Consider the following 17076-nt stretch of genomic DNA (forward strand, 5'->3'; position numbering starts at 1 on the left):
TCTCTCACTCTCCAAACCTAACTTCGAAACTTAATATAACGATTGACGGTAAACTTGGGGAGATTATTTTCTGAATTGCTCTCATTTTTATCTCGATCATGCTGAAGGCCACTGGCTGGGTTAGCTGGGTGTGTTTGGTTGTCTGTCATGTGTCTACAGCTCAGTGGGGGAGAATCGATTCAGACAGGCGAGACGCTCATCCATCACCTGCGTGTAAAAACAACGCCCCAGCATCAGACTTACTCATGTGCTGAACCCAGTCACAATGCCTCCTCCGTGGGAAGATCTGTTGATATGTGTCACGTCCTGACCCTTGTAAGATGTCATTTTCTATAGTAGAGTAGGTCAGGGCGTGACAGGGGGTGTTTTGGGTGGTTTTCTATTTCTATGTTTAGTTCTAGTATTCTATTTCTATGTTGGAGGTTTTTGGGATGATCTCCAATTAGAGGCAGCTGTTTCGCGTTGTCTCTAATTGGAGATCATATTTAAGTTTTTTTTTTTTCTAGTGTGTTTGTGGGCAGTTGTATTCTGTTTAGTTGTGTTCTGTTCTGTGTAGTCTTCAGTACCTGACAGAGCTGTTAGCTGATCGTTTTCTCTTTGTTATTTTCTTCAGTGTTCTGAGTTAAATAAACAGTAATTATGAGCACTCAACACGCTGCGCCTTAGTCCCCTCTATACAACAGCCGTTACAATATGGGGATTTAAGGCCATTATTTGGAGCGCTCCTCATGTCATCATGGTCTGTCACGTCCTTACCATAGTAAGTTGTTATTTTCTATGGTAGAGTAGGTCAGGGCGTGACAGGGGGGTGTTTGTACATTTTTGTATTTCTATGTTTAGTTTCTAGTATTTTATTTCTAGGTTGGTTTTTGTTTGGCATGACCTCCAATTAGAGGCAGCCAGTTGTCTTTGTCTCTAATTGGAGGTCATATTTAAATTTAAGATGTTTGTCCCACTTGTGTTTTGTGGGTGATTATATTTTGTGAGTGTGTTTGTTCCTCCTGCGTCACGGTTTGTTGTTTTGTTCCTTCAATTTGTTTTTGTATCACATTAAGTTTCACAGTCCAATAAATATGTGGAACGAAACCAACGCTGCGTTTTGGTCCGATCATTCGAACAGCCATGGTCTTTCAAAACTGGGTGTGGTTTTGCGTCATGCTTAAATTAATGACTAAAACAGAGGTTAAAGGTTAAAACAATTAAAACATGACTTCGACCTTGAAAATCAATTAATTTACTAATTGAGTATTTAGAGTGTGAAGAAGGCACGTGAGACTCATATAGAAAGATTAAGGGCTTTGATTCAAAGAAGCAGCCACAGTGATATTCTTCAATCAGCCAAGCGATTTCCTCATCATTAGTGATCATGAACGTTAATGAGTCCATTTTACAGTCCAGGGATCAACTCTGGTACAGTTATTACCTGTCAACTCTTAAAATAGAGATGCTATCAAGTATTAAGACAGTAAGATTTGAGGAAAGGCCACATGTCAGTAATCTGGAGGTCAGTGACCATCAGCCAATCTCAGGAGGCCGTGCGCACCCTGCAGCTTCAGCTGTGTCATTATAATACAGTACTGTTCGACACAAGGTGACTAAGAGGATTGGGATATGGCATCCCAGAGGTTGGCATTAATGGCTGGCTTAATTAAAGCTGGAATTGAATTTTAACAATACCAAAGTAGGCACCCCGCCTGTATTTTGGTAAAAAGCTGAAGGATGGGTCTGTAATTACTCTCAAATTCAAAGCGAGAGCTATGTATGCAAGGACTGACCATCTATGACATGAAAATTATAGTTTTAACCATGTTTTGAGGCTGTACAGTGTTTGTTTACATTGACTTTGTTTACAAACGAAGTCAATGTTTGCCCTCAGAACAGCCTCAATTTGTCGGGGGCATGGACTCTACAAGGTTTCAAAAGCTTTCCACAGGGATGCTGACCCATTTTGACTCCAATGCTTTCCACAGTTGTGTCAATTTGGCTGGATGTCCTTTGGGTGGTGGACCATTCTTGATACACATGGGAAACTGTTGAGTGTGAAAAACCCAGCAGCGTTGGACAAACTGGTGCGCCAGACACCTACTACAATATCCCGTTCAATGGCACTAAAATCTTTTGTCTTGCCCATTCACCGTCTGAATGGCACACACATACAATCCATGTCTCAATTGTTTCAAGGCTTAAAAATATTTTTTTTACCCTGTCTCCTCCTTTTCATCTACACTGATTGAAGTGGATTTAACATCAATAATGGGGATCATAGCTTTCACCTTGTCAGTCTATGTCATGGAAAGAGTTATAATGTTTCTAAATGTTTTGTACACTCAGTGTATATCATTAATCAGTGGTGATTTTAGCATGTAAATCTTGGTTGGGCAAAAAAAATAAAAAATTGGGGATGCATGCCAGCAAAGCCACTACACACAACACAACACTAAACAATAGATGAATTGCACTATAACGGTGACAAACGGTGCCCACAAACTGGCCCACACAAAGAGTCCCAACAGCAGTCCCAACACCTTACCACTGTTACACCTGGCTATCAGCGGAGCTTTGTCTGGCAGTGAAACAGTTCATTCAGCCTCATTTACTGCCTTTAAAAAAAACATAGCTGATATGGCTGACTTGCTTAAATAAATGTGGTTTCTGCTGGCAATTGAGATGTACAAACTATGCCATAAGGGAACGACAAGCGGATAAGAGGAAATCCGTAATTTCGATTAAGACATTAATTAGCGAGCTAGGATGGATGTAGTCAATATAACTATTTGAAATGTAGCCTACAGCGACAGAATTCAGAAAATGGACCTTTCTTACTGTAACGGCCGTCGTAGGAAGTGGACCAAAATGCAGTGGGTACGTGAATGCTTATCTTTATTTTATGAAGCACACTATACAAAAACAACAAAACGAAAAACACGAACGACAGCTAAACAGTAATGCAGGCTAAACATAGCAGTGCACAAACAACCTCCCACAATACCCATAACAAACACACCCCTATATATAGGACCTTCAATCCGAGGCAACGAGAAAACGGCTGCCTCCAATTGAAGGCCCAATCCCAATTAACTAAACATAGAATTAAACACCCTAGATCAGACATAGAAATACATTAACATAGAACATAGACCAAAACCCCGGAAACTCTAAACAAACCCCCCTCTACATTAACACACACCCCGAACCACATAAAACAAATACCCCCCTGCCACGTCCTGACCAAACTACAATAACAAATGACCCCTTTACTGGTCAGAACGTGACACTTACAGTGTTCTTCCTGTACACCAGGTCAGAACCGTATGATAAATAAAGGGGCCATATAAGCAGACAATGAAAGCTCTTAGAATATTTGATTATTACATTTCTCTAAAGCAGGGTATAAGTCAGAACAGTAGGCAAAATGTATTATTAGGGTGAGGCTCATGGGCTACTAACAGCTTACTACACAACATGCATTTAGTATTACTTTCTTAGCTACAGTATAGAGTACATATCTCCCTGGCATATTACATAATTTATGTAGCAGCATACAATACATTTTTGGACTCACCTTGTTGTGCTGTGCTCACTTGAACAGCAAGGTCCTTCGTGGGCAAATTTTGTCATCAAACTTTGTCATCAAAGTCTGTCATTCTCTGGATTTATGGTGTTTTCAAGACAACTGGGAACTCAGAAAAAAACAAGATCGATTCATGATGACATCAGTGATCTTCATATCGTAGCTCTAGACAGAGGCCCAAGTTCCAGATTTACAATTCCGAATTGGATGACCGTTCAAAACGTATTTTCCCAGTTGTAGCTCATTTTTTCCCTAGTTACCAGTTGTCTTGAACTCACTAGTCAGATTTTGCAGTTCCGAGTTAACAGTTGTTTTGAGCGTGGCACAAATCATCCTTCATTGACAGAATGGCCAATGTTGAATGTTTATCATTTTAAGATTGGAAAAGACACCATTAATCCCAGACTTGGGACCACACAGCCACTCCACTGAATAGTAGGCTAGTGATTGCTTTGCAATGCTTGCAGTTAGCCACTGATTCCTTCCAAACCACTCATTGTTAAATTTGCGATTTCCAACTTGTTATGTAATGTTTATGTCTAATGGCCGATGAGCACCGATACATTTTATCTATAATTTCTCTTTATTATTTCTCTTCATATGACAAGGATTAAAAAGGATGACAAGGATTAAAAAGGATTTGCCAGTAGATTGTCGACTTGATTCATGATGATGGCTGCTAGCTAAGATTTTGAAAGTATGATGTTGACATGATCAGTCCAATCAAAGCTACTGTCGATATAACGTGATTTGACGTAATTTCATCTGAGGCCAATGACCTTGAGCCTTCTTGGATGGGCACTTCTAAGGTAACTCTATGGCAGCACCCAAGGGGCTGGAATTTTCTAGCTCTACCCTTAGACTTGGCGGTGACATAGTGTCCCCATGAGTTACAGAACACTGAGCCAATCATGGCGCACGCTCCGTATTTTCTGCTGGATGCCCCACCACCACAGAAAGCACTGAGCTAGGCTGAAATACCTGCATTTTGGAGCTGATTTACTCAAGAAACAAAAAAGAGACCATGTTTGTATGTGGCTTTATTAACTCAATGGTACATGTATATTTTTACATTGTTTGCAAACTGATATGTGAAACGTATCAATGCCAAAATAACATGAAAACAGGAAGCCCTGCAACATTTTTTGCTAAAAATGTGGGTCGCCACTGTCATTAATTAATAAGTCAAAAAATGTATGTAGCAACCAAGGCTTCTAGTTTTAATCTCTGGAAGGCCTGTTTTATGAATCAACAACCCTAGTCCCTCTGGAACAAGTGTTAGTGGATTCATATTTTTTTATTCATGTTTATATGAATGAGACACGATAGACACGGTGATTCTCGAGTGCCACTAACCCATTTTTCACCAGCCTCCGGTGATATCATTATGTCTGACTACAGATGCAGAAGTGCCACAAAAAATCAGACCTGTCCGGTGCCTATGGGGTATAAGGATAGGATTTCAGTCTATTAATATACATGTCATGTCTTTTTATTGCACAAATCATCAACCTCCTGCATTCAGTGCCTGATTTCCTTCAGAAATAAAGAGGGATGGGTACATTTCCCATGAGCACATCTTATCACAAAAAAAGAATTTGTTGCGGCAAACTTCCCTAAGTTTGTGGCAAATTTGCTGCAAACTAAATAGTGTCCTACAAAAATGTTGCCCGAAGTTTGCAAAGGTTTTTCCACTAGTGGTAAATCTGCAACAAACCTTAGGCACAATAATATGTACTGCCACTAGTGGCAAACAGTTCGCCATAGGTTTTTTTGTGGCAAACAATTCTCTCAAGATTCTATTTGAAACTGTGGCAACAATATTTATTGCCAGTAGTGGCAAACAGTTTACCAGAAGCCGTTTCTGGTGATCATATGAGTTCCAAGACCAGTAACCGTTGAAGACCAGTCAGGGGAGAAGAAAAATCTGTTGGAAAATGGAAAACAAGTTGATGGATCGATTTTATTTGCCAGTTAAAAAAACAAAACATACTCACAGTACATACATTTTTAAAACGTGACAGGGATATCACAAAAAAGTCAGAGACATTTATATTGCCAGCTTTTGACATTATTTTTTAATTAAGTTATGGTTGGCATAGCCTTGAGTTGCTGTGGTAGTTTGTTCCACTCCACAGCGCTAGTATAAAAAGGTGTTCTTACCAGATAGACTCTTAAATTTATACCGGCAATATCAGAGCGTCTGGCCATGGTGTTGCATTGGTGGACATCTGTAATATTAGTGAAATTATTTTAAATGTACCTGGGGGATGAGTCGGTAAAAATTCTGTGGACCAGACACTGTTAATTAATATTACATTTTTCTTTACAGAGAGCCAGCCTAGCTGCTTAAAATGAGTAAGAGGGGGGAGTTTAAGTACAATTCTCACCAGCTTGTTTTGGCTGGCATGTAGCTTATTCTTTTAATGTTTGGGCCTGCTGGTGAACTATGATGTGCAGCCATAATCAAAGTGACATTGAACTAGCGCACCTGTCAGAGTCTTTAGGTGTCACTATCAAGATATTTAGAGGTGCAAGCTACTGTAGAAATCACATTTTTTTGGTTGTCTTTGTTAAAACTTTCAGGACCATAGTCTAACCAGTCAAGTACCTATCCAATTCACACCCAAGGTAGCTGACTGAATTACCCACTTGGACACTAAAACCAGAGGATCTTCCAAGCTTTACTCTGGAACCAGGGCTGGATAAAGAAATCATAGGCCCCCACTTGTCTGAAGGAAGAACAGTAATGGCGCCAAAGCAGTCTGTGTACATGTTGTGTCTGTGTGGAGTCTGGAGTCTGTAGGGCAACAGACTTGCCTGCTCTGCTAGGAGAAGAGGGGGGAGGTGCAGACAGGCTGAGAACGGAGAGAGTTCCTCTGCTCCAGAGTTCCTCTGTGGAGATGGGAGAAGCTTCCAGAAGAACAACAATCTTTGCAGCACTCGACCAATCAGGCCTTTATGGTAGAGTGTCCAGACGGAAGCCACTCCTCAGTAAAAGGCGCATGACAGTCGGCTTGGAGTTTGCCAAAAGGCACCTAAAGGACTCTGATCATGAGAAAGAAGATTCTATGGTCTGATGAAACCAAGATTGAACACATTCAAGATTGAACACATTTACATACCCTACATTACTCATCTCATATGTATTTACTGTACTCTATACCATCTACTGCATCTTGCCTATGCTGTTCGGCCATCGCTCATCGATATATTTATATGTACATATTCTTATTCATTACTTTAAACTTGTGTGTTTAAGGTAGTTGTTGTGAAATTGTTAGATTACTTGTTAGAAATTACTGCACGGTCGGAACTAGAAGCACAAGCATTTCGCTACACTCGCATCAACATCTGCTAATCATGTGTATGTGACCAATAAAATTTGATTTGAAATCCCGCTATGCCCTCCGACGAGGCAAAGCGTCAATACAGGACTAAGATTGAATCGTACTACACGGGCTCCGATGCTCGTCGGATGTGGCAGGGCTTGCAAACTATTACGGACTACAAAGGGATGCACAGCCACGAGCTGCCCAGTGACACAAGCCTACCAGACGAGCTAAATTACTTCTATGCGCTTCGAGGCAAGCAACACTGAAGCATGGATGAGAGCACCAGGGACTATGGACGACTGTGTGATCACGCTCTCTGTAGCCGATGCGAGTAAGACCTTTAAACTGGTCAACATTCACGAGGTCGCAGGCCCAGACGGATTACCAGGACGTGTACTCCAAGGATACGCTGACCAACTGGCCCTGACCGAGTCTGTAATACCAACTTGTTTCAAGCAGACAACCATAGTCCCTGTGCCCAAGAACACCAAGGTAACCTGCCTAAATGACTACTTACCCGTAGCACTCATGTCTACAGCCATGAAGTGCTTTGAAAGGCTCATATCAACACCATTATCCCAGAAACCCTAGATCCACTCCAATTTGCATACCGCCCCAACAGATCCACAGATGACGCAATCTCTATTGCACTCCACACTGAACTTTCCCACCTGGACAAAAGGAACACCTACGTGAGAATGCTATTCATTGACTACAGCTTAGTGTTCAACACCATAGTGCCCTCAAAGATCAGCACTAAGCTAAGGACGTTTGGACAAAACACATCCCTCTTCAACTGGATCCTGGACTTCCTGATGGGCCGCCCCCAGGTGGTGAGTGTAGGTAACAACACATCTGCCACGCTGATCCTCAACACGTGGGCCCCTCATGGGTGTGTGCTCAGTCCCCTCCTGTACTCCTTCTTCACCCATGACTGCATGGCCAGGCATGACTCCAACACCATCATTAAGTTTGTTGACGACACAACAGTGTTAGGCCTGATCACAGACAACGTCGAGACAGCCTATAGGGACGAGGTCAGAGACCTGGCCGTGTGGTGCCAGAATAACAACCTCTCCCTCAACGTGATCAAGACAAAGGAGATGATTCTGGACTACAGGAAAAGGAGGGCCGAACACGTCCCCATTCTCATAGACGGGGCTGTAGTGGAGCAGGTTGAGAGCTTCTAGTTCCTTGGTGTCCACATCACCAACGAACTAGCATGGTCCAAACAAATCAAGATAGTCGTGAAGAGGGCACGGCAAAACCTATTCCCCTCAGGAGACTGAACAGATTTGGCATGGGTCCTCAGATCCTGAAAAGGTTATCCAGCTGCACCATCCTGACTGGTTGCATCACCGCCTGGTATGGCAACTGCTCGGCCTCCGACCGCAAGGCACTACAGAGGGTAGTGCGTACGGCCCAGTACATCACTGGGGCCAAGCTTCCTGCCATCCAGGACCTCTATACCAGGTGGTATCAGAGGAAGGCCATAAAAATTCCCAAAGAGTCCAGCCACCCTAGTCATAGACTGTTCTCTCAGCTACCGCATAGCAAGCGGTACCGGAGCGCCAAGTCTAGATCCAAAAGGCTTCTTAACAGCTTCTACCCCAAAACCATGAAACTCCTGAACAGCTAATCAAATAGCTACCCATACAATTTGCATTGACCCCCACACCCATTTTTACGCTGCTGCTACTCTCTGTTTATTATCTTTGTATAGTCACTTTACCTCTACCTACATGTACATATTACCTCAATTACCTCGACTAACCTGTGCCCCCACACATGGACTCAGTACCGGTACCCCCTGTATATAGCCTCGCTACTGTTTTTTATTGTTGCTCTTTAATTATTTATGATTTTTTTCTATTTTCTTATTTTTCACTTCAGTTTATTTGAGTAAATACTTCCTTAACACTTATTTTTCTTAAAACTGCATTGTTGGTTAAGGGGTTGTAAGTAAGCATTTCACTGTAAGGTCTACACATCTTGTATTCAACGCATGTGACAAATACAATTTCATTTGATATGGAATCATGTAGTAACCAAAAAAGTGTTAAACAAATAAAATATATTAAATATTTGAGATTCTTCAAAGTAGCCACCCTTTGCCTTGACGACAGCTTTGCACACTCTTGGCATTCTCTCAATCAGCTTCATGAGGTCGTCACCTGGAATGCATTTCAATTAACAGGTGTGCCTTCTTAAAAGTTAATTTGTGGAATTTCTTTCCTTCTTAATGCGTTTGAGCCAATCAGTTGTGTTGTGACAAGGTAGTCGTGGTATACAAAAGATAGCCCTATTTGGTAAATATCAAGTCTATATTATGGCAAGAACAGCTCAAATAATCAAAGAGAAATGACAGTCCATCATTACCTTAAGACATGACGGTCAGTCAATGCGGAAAATTTCAAGACCTTTTAAAGTTTCTTCAAGTGCAGTCGCAAAAACCATCAAGCAATATGATGAAACTGGCTCTCATGTGGACCGCCACAGGAAAGGAAGACCCAGAGTTACATCTGCTGCAGAGGATAAGTTCATTAGAGTTACCAGCCTCATAAATTGCAGCCCAAATAAATGCTTCACAGAGTTCAAGTAACAGACACATCTCAACATGAACTGTTTAGAGGAGACTGCATGAATCAGGCCTTCATGGTCGAATTGCTGCAAAGAAACCACTACTAAAGGACACTAATAAGAAAAAGAGACTCTCTTGGGCCAAGAAACACAAGCAATGGACATTAGAGCAGTTGAAATATGTCCTTTGGTCTGATGAGTCCAAATTTGAGATTTTTGGTTCCAACACATTCCATTGGGATGCTGGCCCGTGTTGACTCCAATGTTTCCCACAGTTGTGTAAAGTTGGCTGGATGTGTATTGGGTGGTGGACCATTCTTGAATGGCACACATACACAATCCATGTCTCAATTGTCTTAAGGCTTACACATCCTTATTTAACCTGTCTCATCCCCTTAATCTACATCGATTGAAGTGGATTTAACAAGTTACATCAATAAGGGGGATCATAGCTTTTACCTGGTCAGTCTATGTCATGGAAAGAGTAATAATGTTTCAGAATGTTTTGTACACTCGGTGTATCCCCTCCTGAATGACTACCACAGACTACGTTCTAAGGCTAAGATGTGATAGGCTTTCAGGTTCCCACACAAATGTGCATCGCTGGCACCATATATATATTCCGGAGTCTGACATTACTGGTTCTGATATTGCTCGTTCTGGTATTTCTTTAAAATAAACATTTAAATAAATTGGTTATTGTATTGTTTCTAGATATGACTGCACTGTTGGAGCTAGAAACATAAGCATATTGCTGAACCTGCAATAACATCTGCAAATATTTGTACGCGACCAATACATTTTGATTTGATGTTAAATGTTGAAGCTACATAAAAATATGAAATAAACTATTTATTTGGGAAATATTCAGTCTTTGCTCTTTTCGTCATTAGCATGCTGATGATTTGAAGTTGAATTGGATATATTAATACACGTTGTTTAGTATATTTAGTACTTTTAATATGTTTAGTTTACTTTTCTTTGTGAGAAGCAAGTTCATTTAAAGTTATATGTGATTTGGTTTAAATAGATACGACATTTCAATGTTGTTAATACACAAAGTAACCAAAAAGCAGATATAGTTTGCAGCAAACAGTACAATGTTCGCCACAAGTTTCCCAGAAGTTCACAAGTCGCAGCAAATTTGCTGCAACAGTTTGCCACAAAACAAATTTGCATGTGAAAATATGAACTTGCGGCAAATTTGCCAAAGATTTGCCACAACTGTTTACCAGAAGCCTGTTTTTCGATGAGGGAGTCCTGCTATTGTTCCACAACATCAATAAAGTGCACTTTCTATGCAAAACCCAATCATGTATAGTAATGGCCGAGCAACTCAGCACCTGCCTGTGCATGCCAAGGAGAGTTATCTCTGGAAAGGGGACGGCGGCGGTTTGAGTGTGTGCCCAAAATCAAAACCATAAACCCCAGAATGAACAGACAAACAAACAAAATCTGGAAATGTAGGAATCTGCATTTTTATAATATTGAGAGTGGATTTTATGGAGTTATGTATGTTGAGCTAAGATAACAATAACCCAGATGAAATATTGCGTGTCGGAGGGAAATCTGGAGGGGGCGGCTAAAATGAGTCTGCCATCTGACAGGACGGTTCTGACTGAAGTTGTGCTGTCTAATTGTGATGCTCAGGCAACCTTTTTCTGATTGCAATCATTCACAGCTGTGTCAACTCAGGGACTGGGACAGACTAACAACATGGAAATGCCATCAGCATGTACTTGATATTTCATCAAAGGTGGCAGGTGATATTTACCCACTGAAAGGGCTCTGTACCTCATTGTCCCTTTGGTAAAAAAAAAACAACAGCATTAGTATTTACACTGTGGGTAACATTCTGTAAGACCATTTAGTAAGACAGATGAGAATGTAAGCTAGACATTTACACTAAATACCACTAAAATAAGTATGACAGACATAAACGCACACATGCAGAGTGAGACAGACACAGAGAGAGACAGAGAGAGAGGGTCCGCTCACCAACCAAGAATTCACAAAATGGGACAAACACCAAATTGAGGCTCTGCATGCAGAATTCTGCAAAAAATATCCTCTGTTTACACCGTAAAACACCAAATAATGCATGCAGAGCAGAATTAGGCCGATACCCGCTAATGATCAAAATCCAGAAAAGAGCCATTAAATTCTACAACCACCTAAAAGGAAGCGATTCCCAAACCTTCCATAACAAAGCCATCACCTACAGAGAGATGAGCATAGAGAAGAGTCCCCTAAGCAAGCTGGTCCTGGGGCTCTGTTCACAAACACAAACACACCCCACAGAGCCCCAGGACAGCAACACAATTAAACCCAACCAAATCAAGAGAAAACTAAAATATATTTACTTGACACATTGGAAAGAATTAACAAAAAAACAGAGCAAACTAGAATGCTATTTGGCCCTAAAGAGAGAGTACACAGTGGCAGAATACCTGACCACTGTGACTGACCCAGACTTAAGGAAAGCTTTGACTATGTACAGACTCAGAGAGCATAGCCTTGCTATTGAGAAGGCCGCCGTAGGCAGACCTGGCTCTCAAGAGAAGACAGGCTATGTGCACACTGCCCACAAAATGAGGTGGAAACTGAGCTGCACTTCCTAACCTCCTGCCAAATGTATGACCATATTAGAGACACATATTTCCCTCAGATTACACAGATCCACAAAGAATTCAAAAACAAACCCAATTTTGTTAAACTCCCATATCTACTGGGTGAAATACCACAGTGTACCATCACAGCAGCAAGATGTGTGACCTGTTGCTACAAGAAAAGGGCAACCAGTAAAGAACAAACACCATTGTAAATACAACCCATATTTACGTGTATTTATTTATCCTTTTGTACTTTAACTATTTGCACATCGTTACAACACCTTATATATACATAATATGACATTTGAAATGTCTTTATTCTTTTGGAACTTCTGTGAGTGTAATGGTTACTGTTAATTGTTATTGTTTATTTCACTTTTGTTTATTATCTACTTCACTTGCTTTGGCAATGTTAGCATATGTTTCCCATGCCAATTAAGCCCTTGAATTGAATTGAATTGAATTGAGAGAGAGAGAGAGAGAGAGAGAGAGAGAGATGAAGGTCGTCACTCTGTCACAAATAACCAATAACCAGCATCTTAAAGTGGCTTCAGTTGAACAGCACAATCGGAATGGAGCGTTAACCAATTTGTTTACCCTTTAAAGGTACCCCTTCGCTCCTAATTCTTTAAGAAATACATTTTAACCCACAAACAGTGAGTAAATGCAAAAGCCAGGAGCATTGAAATGGGCCATCAATAAAGGGTTTGCAAGTAGGTGCCAAATCAATAGAGCACCATGGTAGCCTTAGGTAGAGTGAGGCTGAAGTAAGGGAGTCCATCTGAATCGTAGCTGTGATGTACAGTGGATGTTTGATGCACATACTATACCACTATAAATGTAATGCACACCTTTCTTACTTTCCATTCTCTAAAGTCAGATCTGCACTGTAGAACAGAACACTGATAATTCTGATCATTCAGATGTGCCCCAAGACGATAAGGTTATTCATGCATTTCAGGACAGCTGTCAAGAGAGAGCTTTTTAGCTGAGCAGATTCTCTGTAATCTGCCTATCACATTATTATATTTGTTGTGGATGTCAATCTGAATGATTTATTATTTCTGAACAAGACAAGGCGATGTCATTCAGAAAGTATAGCTGCATCAGTCATTGAAATAAATATTTGGACATGAGGAAGAGCAATCACAATCAAACCAAACGCATGTCCTGCATGAATGATCAGGCTACTTCAACCTGGGATAGAATAGTAAACAGGTGAAACACTTACAGAGGTGGTAACAGATGGCAGGTCCACCATCCGGTACTCATTGACCCCCGTGTCGTTCCAGGAGGAGAGCGTCTCCACGATGCACGTGCAGTTCAGGTCCTGGAACGGACACGAGATGCCCTTCGGAACCCAGCGCATGGCGCCGCTCATCGCTCCACTTTCGCCCTCCAAGGCTGACGGGCCACCCAAGATGGATTGTAGGTGGACGGTGGGAAAGAGAAATAAGCTGGGAGTCCTGACACAAATCCGACAGCTGTCCGGCTAGAGGCAAATATGAAACTTCAATATGGCCAAGTGATGATAACTTCTCTTGTTGGCTCCACAGTGGGAATCTGTTCGGGAATGTTATCGATTCTCGATATGAATGTTAATTGACTACAGTCTACGTAGGTTATGGGTCTTGATATGTGTAGTCGGTGAGGCACAGCGGCATAAAACACAGTTTGACAACCGCAAGAGAGGATGGCGTTTCATACGCTCTTGCGCGCAACACAACAGCATTTTTTTTTAAAAATATACATATTTATATATCGCTCTTTTCTCCATGTCCTTGCTCCAAGTTGTCACTCCCCACCAGGGGGCCAGGAATCACGCTTTCCACAGTACTCAGAGGGTCAGTTTCAAAATGACTGAAAAGGCACTTTCATTATCACATTTGTGCCAAAAATATCCATTGCATTTGTCCAGTAATTGTCTCACTCACAGTAAAATATATCAACATGGAATACGGTTATGTCACTAGTTACCATAGTCACAAAGTCCAAGTTGGTTATATCATACAAATTCATGAAAACCAAAATGAGTTTTTTGGTCTTAATTGAAGGTTAGGGTTGGGCATAAGGTTAGCAGTGTGGTTAAGGTTAGGTTTAAAATCAGATTTTATCTGTTTATAACTGTGGCTGTGGTAACTAGTGATGACCAATTTACACTGGACAAAAATATAAAGGCAATATGTAACAATTTCAAAGATTGTACTGAGTTACAGTTCATATAAGGAAATTGGTCATTTGAAATACATTCATTAGGCCCTAATATATGGATTTCACATGACTGGGAATACAGATATGCATCCCTTGGTCACACATACCTTAAAAAAAGGTAGGAGCGTGGATCAAAAAAACAGTCAGTATCTGGTGTGACCACAATTTGCCTCATGCAGCGCGACACATCTTCACATAGAGTTGATCAGGCTGTTGATTGTGGCCTGTGGAATGTTGTCCCACTCCTCTTCAATGGCTGCGCGAAGTTGCTGGATATTGACGGGAACTGGAATACACTGTCGTACATGTCAATCCAGAGCATCCCAAACAGGCTCAATGGGTGACATGTCTGGTGAGTATGCAGGCCATGGAAGAACTGGGACATTTTTAGCTTCCAGGAATTGTGTACAGATCCTTGCGACATGGGGCTGTGCATTATCATGCTGAAACATGAGGTGATGGCGGAGGATGAATGGCACATGGGCCTCCAGATCTCGTCAGGGTATTGTAAATAAGAATTTGTTCTTAACTGACTTGCCTAGTTTAAATAAAGGTTAAATCCCAAAAAATTATAAAAATGCAATTGTGTTCGTTGTCCGTATCTTATGCCTGCCCATACCATAACCCCACCGCCATCATGGGGCACTCTGTTCACAATGTTGACATCAGCAAACCCCTTGTCCACACGATCCCAAACACGCTGTCTGCCCAGTGTAGTTGAAACCGGGATTCATCCATCGAAGGTGAGCATTTGCCCACTGAAGTCAGTTACGATGCCGAACTGCTGTCAGGTCAAGACCCTGGTGAGGACGCTGAACACGCAGATGAGCGTCCCTGAGACGGTTTCTGACAGTTTCTGCAGAACTTCTTTGGTTATGCAAACAAACTCACAGTTTCATCAGCTGTCCGGGTGGATGGTCTCAGACAATCCTGCAGGTGAAGAAGCCAGATGTGGAGGTCCTGGGGTGGTGTGGTTACACGTGGTCTGGGTTGTGAGGCCTGTTGGATGTACTGTCAAATTCTCTGAAACGACGATGGAGGTGGCTTGTGGTAGAGAAATGAACACAACATTTTCTGGTAACAGCTCTGGTGGATATTCCTGCAGTCAGCATGCCAATAGCACACTCCCTTAAAACATGAGACATCTGTGGCAATGTGTTGTGTGACAAAACTGCACATTTTAGAGTGGCCTCAGTTGGTAGAGCATGGTGTTTGCAACGCCAGGGTTGTGGGTTCGATTCCCACGGGGGGCCAGCACAGAAAAAAAAAAATGTATGAAATGTATGCATTCACTACTGTAAGTCGCTCTGGATAAGAGCATCTGCTAAATGACTAAAATGTAAATGTAAATGTAATTGTCCCCAGTACAAGGTGCACCTGTGCAATGATCATGCTGTTTAATCAGCTTCTTGATATGCCACACCTGTCAGGTGGATGGGTTATCTTGACAAAGGAGAAATGCTCAATAACAGGGATGTCAACAATTGTGGGCACAAAAATGGAGAGAAATCAGCTTTTTGTGCGTATGGACATTTTCGGGGATATTTTATTTCTGTATAAAAACTGAAAAACATATGCACATCCAGGTACTTTTTGTAGGTGAATTCATGGAAAACAAAAAGGAAAACGCTGCACACTGCTGCTCATGCGCCCAAGTGATTTTATGTGCTTGGTGTTCCTTGGGTCCCAGACCAAATGGGAGAGTTAATACACATGGGAGAGTACGGAGAGTATTCACACCTGCATTCTTCATTTTTGCAGTCTCCCTTTGATGATGACAAGGGTTACAGCATGAATAATTCTGTAGAATGAACAGACCCACGGAGTGCAGGGAAAACCCTCAAAAGAAGAGAGAAGGAAGTACGAGGGACTGAGTGTGAGTTCTTCTCCTGCCTGGGGAGAAAGTTTGTCCTCCTTGATAGCTGCAGCCCAGGAACCTGGCCAGAGACACTCACACACACACACACATCCCATGTCAACAACTGTTACCTTTTACACTGCAACAGCTAGCGCAACACGTTTTTCAATCCCATGTATTGTTCACACACAGGATTGTGTCTATGTTATCGCACTGAAAACGCACACATACCTGTTGAATCCATAACAAACAAACAAATATATCTTATAATATAGTATAATGATAGGGAAGTCACTTGCCTAATTTTCAGCTTCAGCTGACAAGCCGTGTCCTAAAATATGCAGCCCTGTAATGTAATTAAGTATGAGAAAAATGGCCAGCGGCCCAGATGAGACAGCTATACCACATTCTATTCTAGAATTATCTAGAATAGGGTCAGCAGAGTGGAGCAGGGAGGCAAACCACTAGATAGAAATAAGCAACTCCATCAGTTTAATGCATCTCACAGCCATTGTGGTGGAAAAGCCAGATTCATAATTCTACAGGCCGAGTCCTTACCCCTGGTCCACTGCTCCAAAAAACACAAAGTGTGTCAGATCTAGACAGAAAGGTGCAGAGTGCACTAAAGACACACACAGTCATACACAGTCTCTCTCTCTCTCTCTCACACACACATTTTAAATACTTTATTTGAATCCACCAATCAAATGTACAAAAAAAGGACCCAAACATTCCAAATGTCCCTGAATGCATGGCACTCAAGGGTGCAGAAAGCACCTCCTTCTCTAAACAGCTTGGCTGCCTACAACAGCTGAAACAGAGCAGTACCTAGCCAATTGGTAAATTCAGCGTCATTCTAGATGGACTGGGATTGAAAGGTTGATTTAAAAGCATTCCTAACAATGAAAG

The 17076-nt window shown here is 41.6% G+C and overlaps 1 protein-coding gene across 1 annotated transcript in view; it reads right to left on the minus strand.

The window, feature by feature from the left end:
• The window catches only part of opn4m1a2 (opsin 4), a 71878-nt gene extending 58117 nt beyond the window's left edge, over window positions 1-13761 (minus strand). The window contains exon 1 of the mRNA XM_082964494.1: window positions 13330-13761. Within this exon, the coding sequence (XP_082820620.1) occupies window positions 13330-13479 (150 nt within the window). The 5' untranslated portion in view covers window positions 13480-13761. The remainder of the gene's footprint in view (window positions 1-13329) is intronic.
• Between the last annotated feature and the right edge of the window lie 3315 nt (window positions 13762-17076).

Source organism: Salmo salar, chromosome 18 (genome assembly GCF_965601325.2).
Source record: "Salmo salar chromosome 18, fSalSal1, whole genome shotgun sequence".
Taxonomy (NCBI): Eukaryota; Metazoa; Chordata; class Actinopteri; order Salmoniformes; family Salmonidae; genus Salmo; species Salmo salar.